Source organism: Cherax quadricarinatus, chromosome 14 (assembly GCF_038502225.1).
Source record: "Cherax quadricarinatus isolate ZL_2023a chromosome 14, ASM3850222v1, whole genome shotgun sequence".
Classification (NCBI taxonomy): domain Eukaryota; kingdom Metazoa; phylum Arthropoda; class Malacostraca; order Decapoda; family Parastacidae; genus Cherax; species Cherax quadricarinatus.
Window position 1 is genome coordinate 19,817,974 of NC_091305.1, and position 21,801 is coordinate 19,839,774.

At 37.9% G+C, this 21,801-nt stretch overlaps 1 protein-coding gene across 2 annotated transcripts in view; it reads left to right on the forward strand.

Moving 5' to 3' along the window:
- The window catches only part of Rtel1 (Regulator of telomere elongation helicase 1), a 103,921-nt gene that overhangs the window by 55,420 nt on the left and 26,700 nt on the right, over positions 1 to 21,801 (forward strand). For both annotated transcript variants that reach the window (XM_070084893.1, XM_070084894.1), the window contains exons 12-15: positions 3,069 to 3,159; positions 5,483 to 5,598; positions 12,617 to 12,779; positions 18,750 to 18,869. In XM_070084893.1, coding sequence (XP_069940994.1) covers positions 3,069 to 3,159; positions 5,483 to 5,598; positions 12,617 to 12,779; positions 18,750 to 18,869 — 490 coding nt within the window. The remainder of the gene's footprint in view (positions 1 to 3,068; positions 3,160 to 5,482; positions 5,599 to 12,616; positions 12,780 to 18,749; positions 18,870 to 21,801) is intronic.

Sequence of the window (21,801 nt, forward strand, 5' to 3'; positions counted from 1 at the left end):
GGAGTCTAATATTCTTTCACTAGTGCACTGATATTATTTATACCATTTTTACAATAATGCAGTAGTCTGCATAACAGTAAATTTTGTATTTTTTTGTATGAATAAAAAATCAAAATAGAAAGCAATAATAATATAAGAGGGGCCTAGAGATGTGACTAATGAACAGAGCATATGTTATTTTAGTGCCACGAATGTCTACCTTGTTTATTCTGGACCCTATTTTAAAATTGGCATCTTTTTTAGTTTGCGTGAAATTGGCCAAATTGCCAATTTCTGACCATATTGGGTAGTCCAAATTAGTAAATGGGAGGTTTCTTGTACTCAGCTGATAGATAAAATGGAGTTCTAAAGAAATAGCTATGAGTTTGGTCAACTGGAACAATGGAATTGGCTGAAAATAGGGCTCAAAGTCGGCAAAATCGCCGATACGCATATGTCGCCGAGACCGCTAACTTCGCGGGAGCATAATTCCATGAGTTTTCAACCAAATTTCGAACTTTTGGTGTCATTACCATCGGGGAAAGATTCTCTATCATTTCATAAGAAAAAATAATTTTTTTTTTTTCAAAAATTGAGCAACATAGAATGACAGTTTCATAAAGGGGCCTGAAACAGTCAAAGGGTTAATGCAAAGTTCAGAATATTCCAATTTCAAAATAGGGTTCAGAATAAACAATGCAGGCATTCCTGGCACTAAGCTAACATTTCTTCTGTTCATTAATTACGTTTTCAGGCTTTACAAATGAATTCCATTTTGATTTTTTATTCACATAATGAATTTTTATTCAAACCAAAAAAATAGAATATTTACTGTTATGCAATATTGTAATAATTGTTTAAATAATGTCACCACATTTGTGAATGTATGTTAGACCCACCAGCTGGCGTGTATTAGACATGTGAGTTCATTTGTTTACCCTTGAACATCAGCAAAAATTTAACATTTCCACTACTTTGAGCTCCGTTTCAGGCCATTTCCCATACTAAAACCAATCAAAATCATCTCTATTTCTGTAATATATCTTCCATTCTATCAAATGAGATCAAGAAATCTCAAATACAACTATGAAAAGCATACGAAAAAACACTGCAAAGTTGCTGTTTTAATCGAAAATTATGGTCTCGTTTTTTTTCTCTCATTATGCACTGTGTGCTGCAGGATTTGTTTTATGTGGTGCACACATACCATATAGATGTATTCTCTCATATCTTGACCCAAATTTACTCCTCACAGCTCATCAGAGTGAGCTGAGCTCATGGCGTAGATCTACGGTTTGGACCCTCAATGTAAACCCGTAGATCTACAGCACAGACCCTGAAAGGGTTAAGATAAAATCAAAGAAAACTCAGATGAGTGTGTATACAATAAACATGTACATGTATGTGTAGTGTGACGTAAGTGTAAGTAGAAGTAGCAAGACGTTCCTCAGGAATCAGTCTTGGGCCCGTTGTTGTTTATAATATATATCAATGATCTTGATGAAGGAATTAGTAGTGATATGAGCAAATTCGCCGATGACACGAAGATAGGTAGGATAATTGATTCAAACGTAGATGTTAGGGAACTTCAGGAGGATTTAGACAAACTCTACTCTTGGTCAGAAAAGTGGCAGATGCAGTTCAATGTAGATAAATGCAAGGTTCTGAAGCTCGGGAGTGTCCATAACCCTAGCACTTATAAGTTAAATAATGTAGAACTTAGCCATACAGATTGCGAAAAGGACTTGGGGGTTATGGTAAGCAGCAACCTTAAACCAAGACAGCAATGCCTAAGTGTACATAATAAGGCAAATAGATTACTGGGATTTATATCAAGAAGTGTAAGCAACAGAAGTCCAGAGATCATACTGCAGCTTTATACATCATTAGTAAGGCCTCACCTAGATTATACAGCTCAATTCTGGTCTCCATATTACAGAATGGACATAAATTCGTTAGAAAACATTCAGCGTAGGATGACTAAATTAATACATAGCATTCGAAATCTTCCTTATGAAGAAAGATTGAAGACTCTTAAGTTACATTCACTTGTTAGACGAAGAATGAGGGGAGACCTGATCGAAGTGTATAAGTGGAAGATAGGTATTAATAAAGGGGATATTAACAAGGTCTTGAGGATATCTCTCCAAGAGAGAACCCGCAGTAATGGATTTAAATTAGATAAGTTTAGATTTAGAAAGGACATAGGAAAGTATTGGTTTGGAAATAGGATAGTTGATGAGTGGAACAGTCTACCTAGTTGGGTTATTGAGGCTGGGACTTTGGGTAGTTTCAAATTTAGGTTGGATAAGTACATGAGTGGGATGGGTTGGATTTGAGTGGGACTTGCACATCAGAGCTTATTTCTTAGGTAGCATTGAAAATTGGGTTGGTCAAATGTTTGTTAGTGGGATGAATTGTAAAGGACCTGCCTAGTATGGGCCAACAGGCCTGCTGCAGTGTTCCTCCTTTCTTATGTTCTTATGTTCTTATGTACCTAAAATCTTGCATGTTTATGAGACAGAAAAAAGACACCAGCAGTCCTACCATCATGTAAATCAAATACAGGGTTCATTTTTACACTCACTTGGTAGGACCTTAGTACCTCCCTGAATGGCTGCTGTCTTATGGGAAATATTTCAGTTTTCGGCCTCTTTGGATTTAGCCGACTATCTGGAACGGATTACGGCCGATGACCGAGGGTCTACTCTATAGCTATTTTGAATGTGAGACGAATAAGTGATAAAAGTACAAAATGTGCATTTTAGGTCATCTAAAACAATGACTAAGTATGGAAGGTTTACCGAAGTGTCTGCTTAGTAATTGTTTTGAGGATCATGGCTTCAGTGTCAGTCTCTGATCCCAGAAAATGTCAGTCATAATAGACATGCAGGTGGTGGTGAAGGATGTTATAACTGAGCACAGAGCACTTGTACAGACTTCCTGAGTTCTAGAGAGATGAACATGAATGGGATTGAGGTGTGATGTATTCCAGATGGTACCCTCAGGGTCCCCTGATGCAGAAATACATCTTAGATTAGGGCCAAAATTAAATTTTTTTAACATGAATAAATTGGTATTCATTTCAGAATGAAAGATCTGTCAGAGCTTGGAGTTAAGAGTATCATATTGACAAGTGGAACTTTAAGCCCAATTGATTCTTTTACAGCTGAACTTCAGGTTGGTATTTGTAATTTATTTTATTACATTTTACTTTGGCCCTGTGGTGCAATTTACTTTTAACCATAATTTATCTGTTTCTTAGTATGTGTGTAATTACTTGACTAATTTTAATGACAGTACTAAAGCTTGCATGTCATGTAATGTCTCTTAAGTAATTTTGTCATATTTTAATGATTTCCTGTGTTTGTAGTACATACTACAGTAAGCCTCTGCTTAACAACCAGGATGTGTTATAGAGAAATTTTGATGGGAATTTTATGTTATATGAGTAGCAATTTCCTATAGATGAATACAGTATGATAAAATTGGAAATGCATATCAAGACAGTAATATCCCATTTCTAATTTCATTTATATTTTAATAGTGAAGTTAAAAATAATGTAGATTTAGTATTCACCTGAGAAAGTTGCCCTCCCTCCCCCCCCCAAAAAAAAATATAAGGGGAAATAGAATGAGAAAGGTTCACATTTGTAAGGCTAATGCAGATACAGTAGTGAGAAAGTTTAACTGATAAAAAAAATTGTGGCACAATATTAGTGATTAAAGAAAGGAACCATGAGCGGTGAAAAGGTCCCTTTAATTCCATCACATTGTGTGTATAATTGGGTAAACAAGAACAGCCTTTCTTCCATTGCAGCATGCTCCTTGTTTATAGTGATTTAGATCCTTAGTGTGATGATGTCTTTCTTTTTGGACACAATCAGATTGTAACTTTTTTTTTTTTTTTTTTTTTTTAACATTTCGGCCGGCTCCCACCGAGGCAGGGTGACCCAAAAAGAAAGAAAATCCCCAAAAAGAAAATACTTTCATCATCATTCAACATTTTCACCTCACTCACACATAATCACTGTTTTTGCAGAGGTGCCCAGAATACAACAGTTTAAAAGCATATACATATACAGTGGAACCTCAAAAATCGAACTTCTCCCAACACAACCAATTATGTAAGTGTATTTTTGTAAGTGCTTTTATAAGTGTATTTTTGAGGGTCTGAAATGGACTAACCTAATTTACATTATTCCTCATGGGAATAAATTCATTCGGTAAAGGCACTCGAACAGCCTTCTGGACCAAAGAAAGTTCGATATTTGAGGTTCCACTGTATATGTACGTGTAAAGATACACAACATATCCCTCCAAACTGTCAATATCCCAAACCCCTCCTTTAAAGTGCAGGCATTGTACTTCCCATTTCCAGGACTCAAGTCCGGCTATATAAAGATAACCGGTTTCCCTGAATCCCTTCACTAAATATTACCTTGCTCACACTCCAACAGCTCGTCAGGTCCCAAATACCATTCGACTCCATTCACTCCTATCGAACACACTCACGCACGCTTGCTGGAAGTCCAAGCCCCTCGCCCACAAAACCTCCTTTACCCCCTCCTTCCAACCTTTTCGAGGACAACCCCTACCCCGCCTTCCTTCCCCTTCATATTTATACGCTCTCCATGTCTTTCTACTTTGATCCATTTTCTCTAAATGACCAAACCACCTCAACAACCCCTCCTCAGCCCTCTGACTAATATTTTTATTAACTTCACACCTTCTCCTAATTTCCACATTCCGAATTTTCTGCATAATATTTACACCACACTTTGCTCTTAGACAAGACATCTCCACTGCTTCCAACCGCCTCCTCGCTGCAGCATTTACAATCCAAGCTTCACACCCATATAAGAGTGTTGGTACTACTGTACTTTCATACATTCCCTTCTTTGCCTCCATAGATAACGTTTTTTTGTCTCCACAGATACCTCAACGCACCACTCGCCTTTTTCCCCTCATCAATTCTATGATTAACCTCATCCTTCATAAATCCATCTGCCGACACTTCAACTCCCACATATCTGAAAACATTCACTTCTTCCATACTCCTCCCCAATTTGATATCCAATTTTACTCTATCTAAATCATTTGATACCCTCACCACCTTACTCTTTTCTATGTTCACTTTCAACTTTCTACCTTTACACACACTCCCAAACTCGTCTGCTAACCTTTGTAATTTTTCTTTAGAATCTCCCATAAGCACAGTATCATCAGCAAAAAGTAACTGTGTAAATTCCCATTTTGTATTTGATTCCCCCCCATAATTTAATCCCACCCCTCTCCCAAACACCCTAGCATTTACTTCTTTTTTACAACCCCATCTATAAATATATTAAACAACCGTGGTGACATTACACATCCCTGTCTAAGACCTACTTTTACCGGATTGTAACTATCAAGCTTTATTTATTATAATAGTTGTATGCATAGCTTGATAACTATGTACACATTTGCATAAATTAGTAGTAGCTAATGTCAAATGTTACAGGTGCCTTTTCCCATACAATTGGAAAATCCACATATTGTTCAGCGACACCAGGTGTGGGTTGGTATTGTAAGCAACGGACCTGATGGATTCAATTTAAATTCTTCATTTAAGAACAGGTACTGTATGCTTGAATTTACTTACTGTAGTGTCACTAATTTTCCTCTACTCCTCTACTGTATATAAAGGTCTTTCAGTTATTATTTTTTTTCCTTATGCAACATTTTCCAAAGCCATATCTAGGCAATTTTATTTTTACCAAATAGCTTAGCATTTTAATTTCTTCAGTAGATCTTTGCAGAGAGCTAATGGGGAGCTCTAAGTAATTATTCTTTGTATCTAATTATGTTTGTGGCTTGTTTATCTAGAATTTTTTTTAATTAAGTGAGATATTGTATACAAGAGAGTCCCACTTATACAGCAGGTTAGGTTCCAGGCTACTGCCGTAACGTGAAAATCGTAAAGCGGAACGCCATTTTTTCCACTTATAAATGCATATAAATGGCAGATAACATCCGTGGATGTAGTGCGGATGACAAGAAACAGATGATTGCTGATGTTATGAATGAAAAGAAGTTGGATGTCCTGGCTCTAAGCGAAACAAAGCTGAAGGGGGTAGGAGAATTTCAGTGGGGGGAAATAAATGGGATTAAATCTGGAGTATCTGAGAGAGTTAGAGCAAAGGAAGGGGTAGCAGTAATGTTAAATGATCAGTTATGGAAGGAGAAAAGAGAATATGAATGTGTAAATTCAAGAATTATGTGGATTAAAGTAAAGGTTGGATGCGAGAAGTGGGTCATAATAAGCGTGTATGCACCTGGAGAAGAGAGGAATGCAGAGGAGAGAGAGAGATTTTGGGAGATGTTAAGTGAATGTATAGGAGCCTTTGAACCAAGTGAGAGAGTAATTGTGGTAGGGGACCTGAATGCTAAAGTAGGAGAAACTTTTAGAGAGGGTGTGGTAGGTAAGTTTGGGGTGCCAGGTGTAAATGATAATGGGAGCCCTTTGATTGAACTTTGTATAGAAAGGGGTTTAGTTATAGGTAATACATATTTTAAGAAAAAGAGGATAAATAAGTATACACGATATGATGTAGGGCGAAATGACAGTAGTTTGTTGGATTATGTATTGGTAGATAAAAGACTGTTGAGTAGACTTCAGGATGTACATGTTTATAGAGGGGCCACAGATATATCAGATCACTTTCTAGTTGTAGCTACACTGAGAGTAAAAGGTAGATGGGATACAAGGAGAATAGAAGCATCAGGGAAGAGAGAGGTGAAGGTTTATAAACTAAAAGAGGAGGCAGTTAGGGTAAGATATAAACAGCTATTGGAGGATAGATGGGCTAATGAGAGCATAGGCAATGGGGTCGAAGAGGTATGGGGTAGGTTTAAAAATGTAGTGTTAGAGTGTTCAGCAGAAGTTTGTGGTTACAGGAAAGTGGGTGCAGGAGGAAAGAGGAGTGATTGGTGGAATGATGATGTAAAGAGAGTAGTAAGGGAGAAAAAGTTAGCATATGAGAAGTTTTTACAAAGTAGAAGTGATGCAAGGAGGGAAGAGTATATGGAGAAAAAGAGAGAGGTTAAGAGAGTGGTGAAGCAATGTAAAAAGAGAGCAAATGAGAGAGTGGGTGAGATGTTATCAACAAATTTTGTTGAAAATAAGAAAAAGTTTTGGAGTGAGATTAACAAGTTAAGAAAGCCTAGAGAACAAATGGATTTGTCAGTTAAAAATAGGAGAGGAGAGTTATTAAATGGAGAGTTAGAGGTATTGGGAAGATGGAGGGAATATTTTGAGGAATTGTTAAATGTTGATGAAGATAGGGAAGCTGTGATTTTGTGTATAGGGCAAGGAGGAATAACATCTTGTAGGAGTGAGGAAGAGCCAGTTGTGAGTGTGGGGGAAGTTCGTGAGGCAGTAGGTAAAATGAAAGGGGGTAAGGCAGCCGGGATTGATGGGATAAAGATAGAAATGTTAAAAGCAGGTGGGGATATAGTTTTGGAGTGGTTGGTGCAATTATTTAATAAATGTATGGAAGAGGGTAAGGTACCTAGGGATTGGCAGAGAGCATGCATAGTTCCTTTGTATAAAGGCAAAGGGGATAAAAGAGAGTGCAAAAATTATAGGGGGATAAGTCTGTTGAGTGTACCTGGTAAAGTGTATGGTAGAGTTATAATTGAAAGAATTAAGAGTAAGACGGAGAATAGGATAGCAGATGAACAAGGAGGCTTTAGGAAAGGTAGGGGGTGTGTGGACCAGGTGTTTACAGTGAAACATATAAGTGAACAGTATTTAGATAAGGCTAAAGAGGTCTTTGTGGCATTTATGGATTTGGAAAAGGCGTATGACAGGGTGGATAGTGGGGCAATGTGGCAGATGTTGCAAGTGTATGGTGTAGGAGGTAGGTTACTGAAAGCAGTGAAGAGTTTTTACAAGGATAGTGAGGCTCAAGTTAGAGTATGTAGGAAAGAGGGAAATTTTTTCCCAGTAAAAGTAGGCCTTAGACAAGGATGTGTGATGTCACCATGGTTGTTTAATATATTTATAGATGGGGTTGTAAGAGAAATAAATGCGAGGGTCTTGGCAAGAGGCGTGGAGTTAAAAGATAAAGAATCACACACAAAGTGGGAGTTGTCACAGCTGCTCTTTGCTGATGACACTGTGCTCTTGGGAGATTCTGAAGAGAAGCTGCAGAGATTGGTGGATGAATTTGGTAGGGTGTGCAAAAGAAGAAAATTAAAGGTGAATACAGGAAAGAGTAAGGTTATGAGGATAACAAAAAGATTAGGTGATGAAAGATTGAATATCAGATTGGAGGGAGAGAGTATGGAGGAGGTGAACGTATTCAGATATTTGGGAGTGGACGTGTCAGCGGATGGGTCTATGAAAGATGAGGTGAATCATAGAATTGATGAGGGAAAAATAGTGAGTGGTGCACTTAGGAGTCTGTGGAGACAAAGAACTTTGTCCTTGGAGGCAAAGAGGGGAATGTATGAGAGTACAGTATAGTTTTACCAACGCTCTTATATGGGTGTGAAGCGTGGGTGGTGAATGTTGCAGCGAGGAGAAGGCTGGAGGCAGTGGAGATGTCATGTCTGAGGGCAATGTGTGGTGTGAATATAATGCAGAGAATTCGTAGTTTGGAAGTTAGGAGGAGGTGCGGGATTACCAAAACTGTTGTCCAGAGGGCTGAGGAAGGGTTGTTGAGGTGGTTCGGACATGTAGAGAGAATGGAGCGAAACAGAATGACTTCAAGAGTGTATCAGTCTGTAGTGGAAGGAAGGCGGGGTAGGGGTCGGCCTAGGAAGGGTTGGAGGGAGGGGGTAAAGGAGGTTTTGTGTGCGAGGGGCTTGGACTTCCAGCAGGCATGCGTGAGCGTGTTTGATAGGAGTGAATGGAGACAAATGGTTTTTAATACTTGACGTGCTGTTGGAGTGTGAGCAAAGTAACATTTATGAAGGGATTCAGGGAAACCGGCAGGCCGGACTTGAGTCCTGGAGATGGGAAGTACAGTGCCTGCACTCTGAAGGAGGGGTGTTAATGTTGCAGTTTAAAAACTGTAGTGTAAAGCACCCTTCTGGCAAGACAGTGATGGAGCGAATGATGGTGAAAGTTTTTCTTTTTCGGGCCACCCTGCCTTGGTGGGAATCGGCCAGTGTGATAATAAAAAAAAAAAAAAAATAAAACAAGTTTACACTAACATATATAAAGTTAACAGTAGAACTAGGCATTAAAAGCAATAAAAAGTAAAATACATACACAGTATATTCATTACTGTACTTAAAATATTTGTAGGTCAAGATGAGTTGTATTTATTGTATGAAGTCAGGTGTGGTAGCTACTACACCTACACAAAATATATAACTTAAATTTAAAGCACCCCAAAGCGATTATTATTATTATTACCATCGACTTACCTTGTTCACTTAGTTTAACCCCTTCAGGGTCCAAGGCCAAAATGTGAAGTGGTGCCCCAGTGTCCAAGAATTTAAAAAAAAAAAATTAGTTATTTTTTCTTATGAAATGCTTGAGAATCTTTTTGTGAAGGTAATAAAACAAAAGGTACGAAATTTGATGGAAAATTGACAAAATTATGCTCTCGCGAATTTTGATGTGTCAGCGATATTTACGAATCGGCGATTTTGCAGACTTTGACTCCCATTTTAGGCCAATTACATTATTCCAGTTGACCAAATTCTTAGCTATTTCACTAGTATTACTTCTATCGATAGAGCACAAGAAATCGCCAAGTCAACTGTTTCAACTACAAGATAAAGTGATCGGAAGTTGGTAATTTGGCCAATTTAACACAAAGTTTAAAATATTCCAATTTCAAAATAGGGTCCAGAATAAACAATGTAGGTATTCCTGGCACTAAACTAACATTTCCTCTGTTCATTAGTTACGTTTTGAGGCTTTACAAATAGATTCCATTTTGATTTTTTATTCACATGAATTTTTATTCACACCAAAAAATAGAAGATTTACTGTTATGCAATATTGTAATAATTGTATAAATATCATCACCACATTTGTGAATGTATATTAGACCCACCAGCTGGCGTGTATTAGACGTGTGAGGCCGTTTGTTTACTCTTGAACATCAGCAAAAATTTAACATTTCCGCTACTTTGAGCTCAGTTTCAAGCCATTTCCAGTGCTAAAACCAATCAAAATCATCTCTATTTCTGTAATATGTCTTCCATTCTATCAAATGAGACCAAGAAATTGCAAATACAACTACAAAAAACATACGAAAAAACACTGCAAAGTCGCTGTTTTAATCGAAAATCATGGTCTCAGTTTTTTTTCTCTCATTATACACATTGTGCTGCAGGATTTGTTTTATGTGGTGCACACATACCACATAGATGTATTCTCTCATATCTAGGCCCAAATGTACCACTCACAGTTTATCAGAGTGAGCTGAGCTCATGACGTAGATCTACGGTTTGGACCCTGAACGTAAAGCCGTAGATCTACGGGACGGACCCTGAAAGGGTTAATCATTTTTGACACCTTCCTTAGATGCCATCATAAACGAGAGAGAACAAGTAAATGAAGGAGAACAAGTAAACCAGAGAGAATGAGTAAGTGAGAGAGAATGAGTAAATGAGGAAGAAAGAGAGAGATGCCAAGAATGTAAACAGGCAAATGCGTAAGGGGAGGCACTCGTTCAGACAAAATACCTGTCTGCTTTTGCTTCATATATGTACATTTGCATGAGTTGGTAAAGCATTTACCCCACAATACAAACACTTACATTGTGTACAAGTTATCTTCACATTAGTGTAGTAGAATAAATAGCTACGGGTGAAGGCATACAAAAGGAATGTTTTTTTTTTTATAGTTACCCACAGTAATACTATAGTGTACACATTTTCTCTGGTGTTGGACTAAAGAAAACGTAATTCTTGCCATCACTCCGACAATCTGACTGACTACCACATCTTATATTTACCTGGAGTTTACCTGTCAGATTTATTATACTGTGGGTGTATGTATCATGTTTATATGTTATGTAGCATGTTTCTTATTAAATTTTGAAAAAAATATCGTAGATGGATTAATGACAAATGTCTATATTAACGTAATATGCAACATTTAATTTGCCCCAGAATGATTATTATTACGTATTAGTATTATTATTATCATTATTATTAATATGGCATCAAGACTAGTGAGACAATATTAGTGATTTTAATGTGTACCTGTATGCCAGCACAGTGTGTAAGTTTATTTAGGTACAGGTACACATAAGTATAATTATCAGAATCCCTGTAAAATATGCAATAACTATAAAACACTTGAAATTTTTGGAAAGTTTCCAGACATAACGGAGAGACGCAGAGCTCATGGAGCATGTAAACAAACGTTGGCACGTGGAGGCCATATTAGCAAATCAGGGGGGGGGGAAGAGTCATATAACGAGTTTTGGTCATAATTTGAAATGCCCATAGTGAAACACCATAAAGCAAGGCCCTACTGTATGTTAAACAAGCAGACATACTTTTCAAAAATTTAGCAAGAAACCTCTGCAGGAAATGCATTTTATTCATGAATTGTATGTAATGGGGACATTTTAGCACTGCTGTTTTTCACTTTAGTAATATTTTTTCTGGTTGCTCAGTAGCACTTGAGCTGAATATGTATAAATGCTAAATGCAATGTAAAGAAAATATGGAATGATATATTTTTGGTTCTCAAATTAGTTTATCTCCCAAAACTTGACTTACTTAGGTTATGGCAGCTACAACATTATGCAATATTAATCGTTGGCGGAGACTTTCCTGTGTTTCTGGAAATGCTTTAAAAATTTTAATAGTTTGGCCATCACATGTTGAGTAGTTTCCAATTACGTGGACTGAAAAACAAGAATGTGTGGGAATAATGAGGATTGCTTATTAAATGCTCAGTGCATTGGTATATAAGTGGGAAGATATAAGAATAAAACCCTGAAAAGGGAATCAGATACTAGTAAGAGTTGACAACAAACTCTCACCAATTGGCAAATATGGGTTAGGGTAAATGCAAAAGATACTAATTGACAGTTTGAATATCACAAAAATAGTCATGTATTAAATGAAAGTGTAATGCTGACAAGTGGTAAATAGACACGATGCAGTGAGGGCTTAACTGGTATAAGCTGGTACTGTATAATGTTTCTTTCATGAGTGGGTGATAAAGCCTGCTTGTAGGTGAGACGCTGTACCAATAAATCTTTGCTGCATTAAGTGTTTATTTACTGAAATAGCATCCTGTATACTTCTCTCTAGGATAATGTTGCCATAAATACTCTCTGCCATAATCTTCCTGATAGAGCTTCCTTGTCATTGTGTCCTGCAGGCTCCTAAGCATCAAGATCAGTGTTGGTGGGATTTTACCCAGCTGGGTCACAAATATCAGATAGGTCCTGACATAGGACAGAATAATCCAAGGCCATGGCCTTGGATTCTCCTGGCATGATGTAGTGGTTTCACTCTCACTGTTTCAGTACCCAGTCAAATAGCGCAGCAAGTCTTCGGCAGTAGCATCACTGATTCTTTTTTTGACCTGTTTTTGTAGTTGTTATTGTGGTTTTAATAAATAAGCAAGGTCAGTTATTCAGACTTACTAAATACTTTCTTTTTCCAGGAGTGATCCACGATATATAAACTCACTGGGTCAAACTATCCTCAATTTCTCAAGAATTATCCCCGATGGATTGTTGGTATTTTTCCCCTCATACCCAATAATGAGGTCATGTAGGGATGAATGGCAGAACTCTGGCATTTGGAGTAAGATATCAGTGGGAAAGGTATGGTATGTCATTCTTAAAGTTAGTTAGTTGTACTTTATTTTGTAGTACCTTTTATCATATTGTATTATGTACTGTTATCTTATAAATGCAGTGGTAAGTACTACATACAAATTAAAGTTTTAACTTTGTATTTATTAACTTAACATTCAGCATCACAAGCTATAGAGAAGTAACATTACACTGACATTTCAATACAAAAGATGGAATCTAAAGAGCAAACCTATGAAATAAATGAAACTTCTATACGTGTATATTATTTTATGGGGAAGCACTATGCACATTAGGTTTCTATAGCACTTGGGGAAATGTGAGGTAATCAGGTTTGATTTGATCTAAGGAAGGGAATGGTATCTCAGATTTCCTGGATTTGTTTCCCATAAAAATGATTTAATCCACCTAACCAGTTCACATTCTGGTCAGACCTTTTGCATTTTTTTTTAACATGTCAGCCATCTCCCACCAAGGCAGGGTGACCCAAAAAAGAAAGAAATGCTTTTACCATCATTCAACACTTTCACCATCATTTCACACATAATCATTGTCTTTGCAGAGGTGCCCAGATATGACAGTTTAGATGTCACTCCAAATGGCCAGTATCCCAACCCCTCCTTTAGAGTGCATGCATTGTACTTCCTACCTCCAGGACTCAAGTCTGGCTAATCAGACAGATACAGTGGAATCTCTACTTATGTGTTTAATCTGTTCCCTGACCTTGCTCGCATCTGGATTTGCTCATTTGCAGAGTCAGTTTTCCTCATATAAATTAATTGAAATGGAATTAATCCGTTCCAGTGGAATTCCAGACGCGACAAAATACTTCAATAATTTCCCTAATATCAACTCTACGGCTTATTTATCTATCACAATTTATCTAATATAAGAAAGAAGGAACACTGCAACAGGCCTACTGGCCTATGCAAGGCAGGTCCAATTCTCCCACCGGCTTAAGCCAATGCCTTGACCTAGTGAGGTCAGACACGTCGCTTAAGGGAGGAGTACAAGCTAGTCAGGTCCAACTCACCCACCCATGCCCACTCATGTATTTATCCAACCTATTTTTAAAACTACACAATATTAATAACATAGAAACATAATATATACACTAGAATTAATAAAATACATGTTATTATGTATGTGGCTAGTGGTGGTGACAGCGGCCATTGTTGCTGTTGGGGTTTTTAGGGCCACCACAACTGCCATTCCTGCTCCTGACTACATGTGTAGAGAACCTAGGATAACCCAAAAAAGTCAAACAGAGTGACTTATAATTGCTACACTCTTAATGCTACACTTAATTGCTACACTCTTAATGCTACACTTAATTGCTACACTCTTAATGCTACACTGAATTGCTACACTCTTAATGCTACACTTAATTGCTACACTCTTAATGCTACACTTAATTGCTACACTCTTAACCCTTTGACTGTTTTCGACGTATAAATACGTCTTACGAGCCAATGTTTCTGACGTATATATACTCAATAATTCTAGCGGCTTCAAATCAAGCGGGAGAAAGCTGGTAGGTCCACATGTGAGAGAATGGGTCTGTGTGGTCAGTGTGCACCACATAAAAAAAATCCTGCAGCACACATTGCGTAATGAGAAAAAAAAAACTCTGATCGTTTTTTTGGAATAAAACGCCGACTTTGAGGTGTATTTTCGTATAGTATTTATCGTTGTATTCGCGTTTTCATGGTCTTAGGTGATAAAATGGAAAACATATTACAGAAATAGAGATGATTTTCATTACTTTGACGATGAAAATGACCTTGAAACTGAGCTCAAAGTAGCGGAAATGTTCGATTTTTACCAATGTTCAGGAGTAAATAAATCACACCACACGTCCAATACATGTCAACTGGGGAGTATAATATTCTTTCACTAGTGCACTGATATTATTTATACCATTTTTACAATAATGCAGTAGTCTGCATAACAGTAAATTTTGTATTTTTTTGTATGAATAAAAAATCAAAATGGAAAGCAATAATAATATAAGAGGGGCCTAGAGATGTGACTAATGAGCAGAGCATATGTTATTTTAGTGCCACGAATGTCTACCTTGTTTATTCTGGACCCTGTTTTGAAATTGGCATCTTTTTTAGTTTGCGTGAAATTGGCCAAATTGCCAATTTCTGACCACCATATTGGGTAGTCCAAATTAGTAAATGGAAGGTTTCTTGTACTCAGCTGATAGATAAAATGGAGTTCTAAAGAAATAGCTATGAGTTTGGTCAACTGGAACAATGGAATTGGCTGAAAATAGGGCTCAAATCGGCAAAATCGCCAATATGTCACCGAGACCGCTAACTTCGCGGGAGCATAATTCCATGAGTTTTCTACCAAATTTCGAACTTTTGGTGTCATTACCATCGGGAAAAGATTCTCTATCATTTCATAAGAAAAATAATTTTTTTTTTTTTTTCAAAAATTGAGCGACATAGAATGACAGTTTCAGAAAGGGGCCTGAACAGTCAAAGGGTTAATGCTACACTTAATTGCTACACTCTTAATACTACTCTTAATTGCTACACTCTTAATGCTACACTTAATTGTTACACTCTTAATGCTACACTTAATTGCTACACTCTTAATGCTACACTTAATTGTTACACTCTTAATGCTACACTTAATTGTTACACTCTTAATGCTACATTTAATTGCTACACTCTTAATGCTACACTTTGTCACTGACTCCTTCTGCTTTAGTATTGTACATATTGTAGAAGTGGTATGCTGGTACTGCCTGGCCAAGTCCTTAACCCTCCACCTAGTTTGTTTATTCATGATTTCCTGCTTTAATTTCATGGAAATCATCCTCTTTTTCTTTTCAGCACTGTCCTTTGCACTTGCTTTCTTAGGACCCATAGTTAGAAACGAGAAATTTCACAAAATAACTGCACGAAACGTAAGGAAAACATGAGAACGCCCTTCACTGCGAGTGGAGTGGACTGAGCGTTGTTTTGATACATACTGCTATCTTGTGGTGGCGTTCGGAAACTCATAGGATAGGGTACAACAAGGTCTGCCACTGCTGTTTCATGTTGTCTGCTACTGCTGCTTCATGATGTCTGCCACTGCTGCTTCATGTTGTCTGCCACTGCTGCTTCATGTTGTCTGCCACTGCTGCTTCATGTTGTCTGCCACTGCTACCTCATGTTGTCTGCCACTGCTGCTTCATGTTGTCTGCCACTGCTACCTCATGATGTATGCCACTGCTGCTTCATGTTGTCTGCCACTGCTACCTCATGTTTTCTGCCACTGTTACCTCGTGATGTCTGCCACTGCTGCTTCATATCTGCCACTGCTACCTCATGATGTCTGCCACTGCTGCTTCATGATGTCTGCCACTGCTGCTTCATGTCTGTCACTGCTGCTTCATGTTGTCTGCCACTGCTACCTCATGATGTCTACTCCCACTTTTGCTAGCGTGTTGAAGAACTTTTCAACATGTGAAGGTTGAGGGGCAGTGCCAATCGGACAGGTATTGGAGGGTGATGTCATTTCTTTACTCTTGAGCATCGCCAAAGAATCTAACATTTCTGCTACTTTGAGCTCAGTTTCAAGGTACTTTTTGTCGTGAAACCAATCAAAATCATGTCTATTTCTGTAGTATGTCTTTCATTCTATCAAATGAGACCAAAAAAGCGAGAATATACTGCTAAGGGGAGAAGAGAGGAGCTTACGACGACGTTTCGGTCCGATTTTGTAAATGGTCCAAGTCGGACCGAAACGTCGTCGTAAGCTCCTCTCTTCTATGTGCAGGTTATTTGTGTATCGTTCCAGTCACGGTATTGTGCCTTTTTTTGTTATTTGCTAAGAGGAGGCTGTGGCTGAAAAGTGAACTCCGTTATTTATGGTCCGATTTCTTTCATTTTTGGTGTATGTTAAGAAGCATCTTTCCATCATACATTGCCCAAGTTTCAATAAGACAGTCCAACAAACAACTGAGATCTAGTTCCCTAGATCAAGAACAAGAGCCCCTCACCAGCATCAAGGAACTTCCCTTGAGGCTGCTCGCATCTGGAAATTTCGCTCGAGTCTGGAAGCAAAAAATCGACTGAGCGACTACTTTTATCTGGAAAAACTTGCACGTGGATGCGATCATAAGTAGAAGTTCCACTGTACCAATAATAAATTAAGCTGATGAAGGTTGCTGATAGCATTTTTCATGACTAAATTAAAATAATATGGTGCTAAAATATAAAGTTTTTATCCATGGTATAAACTGTGTTCCAATTTAGAAAATATTACAGTGAATGCTCACTTATCATGATTTTAGTGGACCAGAAAAGTGGCTTTTGAGACAGATGGTTTGCTACTGCATTAGTAGAAATTTACAGATTCAGTTTTTATATTTGATCATCATTGTGGCTGCCAGTAGCTTAGTTGTGGAAGTTTTGTTATAGCATTTATGGTTACAAGAAAAGATAAGCAAAGGTTACAGTTTATTTTAAATTATAGTACTGTATTACTAAGGGACTTCAAAATTTTTGCCATCTCTAGAGTTATATGCATGTTTTAAAATGTTGGTTGGTTAATCTAAAATTTATTTGTTTATCTTAATTTAGTGAAAAACATTATACACTCAGTGGTCACTTTATTAGGCACACCCCTCTGCTCCAGAACAACTGAATTTTTTGTGGCATGGATTCAGCAAGGTTCTGGTCGATATTGACATGATAGCATCACACAGTTGCTTTAGATTTGTCAGCTGTACATTCAGATTTGTCGGTAGCACAGGCAGGATTGATCCATAGATTCATATTGTTTATGCCAAATCCTGACCCTGCCATGTGCATATCACAGTAGGAACCATGATTCTTGAGACCAGGCGACGTTTTTTTCCAATCTTCATCTGTCTAGTTTTGGTGAGCCTATGCCCACTGTAGCCTCAATTTTCTGCTCTTAGCTGACAGGAGTGGAATTTGGTGTGATCTGCTGTTGTAGCCCATTCATTTCAAAGTTTGATGTGTTGTGCATTCAGAAATGCTCTTCTGCATACTACTGTTGTAATGTGTGGTTTAGTTGCTGTCTCATTTCTCTCGGTTATGGCTATTCTCCTCTGACTTCTCTCATTATGAAGGCATTTTGAGCCACAGAACTACTGCTCATTGGATTTTTTGTGTTTTTCACACCATTCTCTGTAAACTCTAGAAACTGTTGACTAAAAATCCCAGGAGATCGGAAGTTTCTGATATATACCAACCACCTTCTCTGGCACTATTACAACCCAGGAGTCCCAAAGGCCTGTTATCCTGGGTGTAAAGGGAGCAAAATAAACACAGCAGAAAAACTTTTGGCTTGTATTATACTTCACCAATTTACAACAGAAGTATGTACACTATATACACTATGTACAACAATAGGTATTAGTGCACTCCACGGTAAGCACGGCAGAATAGAAGCCCCTCGAGAGCAGACCGTGCTTCAACCAGCTCTAGAATGGGAATGACAAGGGCAGACAGGTGTTTGGTACCCACAACACCTCTACGATTGCCAAAACCATCATCTCATTGGCTGGAACCTGGGTACTGATTGAAAGATGGGGCCCCATCATTAACCCTTAGCACCTGGTTTGCTAGTTGAGAGAGATAGCCTTTCAATGAGGGTGTGTACATGCGCCGAATAAAGGTTACGTACTCTTTACATGCCACAGGCACCAGCACCCATTCCAAGGTCAAAGTCACTTAGATCGCATTTCTTCCCCCATTCTGATGTTTGGTCTGAACAGCAACCAAACCTCTAAATTATGTCTGTATGCTTTTAGGCATTAAGGTGCTGCCATGTGATTGGCTGATTAGATATTTGCATTAATGAGCAGGTGTACCTAATGATGTGGCTACTGAGTGTATGTATGAAATTGAATAGGATTTTTTTTTTACACTTAGCTAAAGGAATTGGCGTTAAATGTTTTGAACATCGCTGGATAAAGTTTTTAATTTTGCACTCTTTTCTCTATAGCCCATCTTTGTTGAACCTCAGACAAAGGACGAATTCAATAGTGCAATGGAGGAATTCTACCAAAAAATCAATGATCCCTCACAGAAAGGGGCATGCTTCTTGGCTGTCTGCCGAGGAAAGGTAAGAGCTTGTGGCCTAGTGATGATACTGCTAAAACTGATTTCATCATTTTCAGTATATAGGTTGGCCATCACTAATCCAGCATCATTGGGACCTGTAGTGTGCCAGATTAGTGTTGCCAGATTACAGAGAGGTTAGGTTAGAATACACTTATATTTTAGCCTTTCTTTGATTAGCTTATCCTGCAGCATGTAAACATTCATTATTTCTTGTTCACTTATAAAACTGTGTTGCTCTAGACCTTTTAGCAGTTCACCTGTCAACTGACAGGTGAACTGACACTTTCTGCTATATCTTCCTCATTTTCATCACTGCTTTCTCCTCCACTGGCTTGCTGCTGTGGACTTACAACCATCTGTACAATTTCTGAGTCAGTATAATGATGAAATTTGAATCAGTATAATGATTTGAGTCAGTATAATGATGAAATTTGAAATTATGCTAACCGAAATTAGTGCTGGATTACTGATGGAACGGGATAACTGATTGCCGGATTAGTGTTAGCCGACCTGTAATAGGCCCCCATTTATCAGTATTTTCATATAAAAGGAAGGCACTTTTTTATATTTACTCCAGAACAGACAGCCTTTCTCATATTGATTTTTTTTAAGGGGGGGGTACACTTACACCAACTTGTCATTAATGTGGCATTTTATTGTGGCAACGTTTCACTCTCCAGGAGCTTTGTCAAGCTGTTACGTAACGGCTTGACAAAGCTCCTGGAGAGCGAAACATTGCCACAATAAAATGTCACATTAATTGCGCTTGTGTCCATTTACTTTACAATATGTTGTGTCATTAGTAGTACTCATAGTTAAAATTTGCCCAAAATATCTTGCATAGCTGTAGCTTTTTCCATGTAAGAAATCTTTGTATGAAAATGTAAATTCTTGGAAAAATCATGTACTACATTATTACAGTGGAACCTCAGTTTTTGTCATTAATTCGTTCCAGAAAGTCTGACGAAAACCGAATTCGACGAAAACGGAAGCAGTATTTCCCATAAGAAATAATATAAATCCAATTAATCCGTTAAAGACACCCAAAGGTGTTGACAAAAAAATAATTTATAGAGAATAACTATAGTTTTACATAGAGAAAACAATGAGAAATAAATATAAAGGACTAATGAAATGAATAAATGAACATTTAACATCACTTTTACCTTTATTGAAGACTCTTGTTGGCATATGGAAGATTGTGAGGAGGGGAGGAGGAGGAGAGGTTATCTCTACCACCCTCTACCACAATCACTACCACCCTCTACCACCATCACTACTACCCTCTACCACTATCACTACCACCCTCTACCTTTGTAGAGGGTGATAGTGATATTTCTCTACAAAACTTTGCAACTCATTCCTCTTTCGTACTTTGCTATGAGTTCTTTCTTGAATTCTATTGTGTTTCTCACCTTCTTTATCAAAGGGACTTTCTTTGGCCCCGTGGTGGCTTATTTAACAGTCCCACTCAATAAACAGGCACAAAAAATAATGGATTATTACGAAATGTTTTGGATGAACTTGTAGGGTAATGCTCACTCGATGAGAAACAATGCCAGACTGACTCATAACGCGTGGGATGCATTGTGTGGGTGCAGGCAGGCGGACACATTTGGTATGGTGGACCACTGTCAACTTTATGAAAACCAAGGTAATGAATGAAAACTGGGACAAAATTTTGATGAAAAAAGTTGTCAAAAACAGAATTCGATGAAAACCAGGGCAAACGAAAACCAAGGTTCCACTGCATTATTATTTTTTTAACACGATGGTCATCTCCCACTGAGGCAGTGTGACCCAAAAAAAAAAAAGAGACACTTTCACCATCATTCACACATAATTGCTGCCTTTGCAGAGGTGCTCCGATGCAACAGTTTAGATGTCACTCCAAACAGCCAATACCCCACACTCCTCCTTTAAAGTGCAGGCATTTTACTTCCCACCTCCAGGACTCAAGTCCAACTAACCAGTTTGCCTGAATCCTTTCACAAAATATTACCCTGCTCACACTCCTAAAGCTTGTCAAGTCCCTAAAACCACTCGTCTCCATTCACTTCAATCTAACACGCTCACACATGCCTGCTGTATGCCCAAGCCCCTTGCACACAAAACCTCTTTCACCCCTCCTCCCTCCATCTTTAACCCTTTGACTGTCGCAACCCTCAATCCTGAGGTGTCTCCTGGTGTCGCAAAATTTAAAAAAAAAAAAAATATTTTTTCTTATGAAATGATAGAGAATCTTTTCCCGATTGTAATGACACCAAAAAAAAAATGAAATTTGATGGAAACTGACGGAATTATGCTCTCGCGAAGTTAGCAACCTCGGCAATATTTACAAATCGGCGATTTCGCCCACTTTGAGCCCTATTTTCGGCTAATTCCATTGTTCCAGTCGACCAAACTCATAGCTATTTCTTTAGAACTCCATTTTTTCTATCGATTGAGTACAAGAAACTGCCCATTTACCGATTTCAACTACCCAATAATGTGGTCAGAAATTTGCAATTTGGCCAATTTCACGAAAATTAAAAAAATATGACAATTTCAAAATAAGGTCCAGAATGAACAATGCAGACATTCCTGGCTCTAAAATAACATTTTCTTTGTTCATCAGTCACGTCTCCAGGCCCCTCTGATATTACTCTTGCTTTCTATTTTGAATTTTTATTCAAACAAAAAATAGAAGACTTACTATTGTGCAGACTACTGCAATACTGTAATAATTGTATAAATAACATCAACCCATTCATGACTGCATATTAGATTGGATAGTTGGACATTTATTGGACAATGACATCATTTGTTTACTTTTGAACATTGGCAAAAATCAAACATTTCCCCTACTTTGAGCTCCATTTCCAGGTTCTTTTTATAGTAAAATCAATCAAAATCACCTCTTTTTCTATAATATGTTTTCCATTCTATCAAAT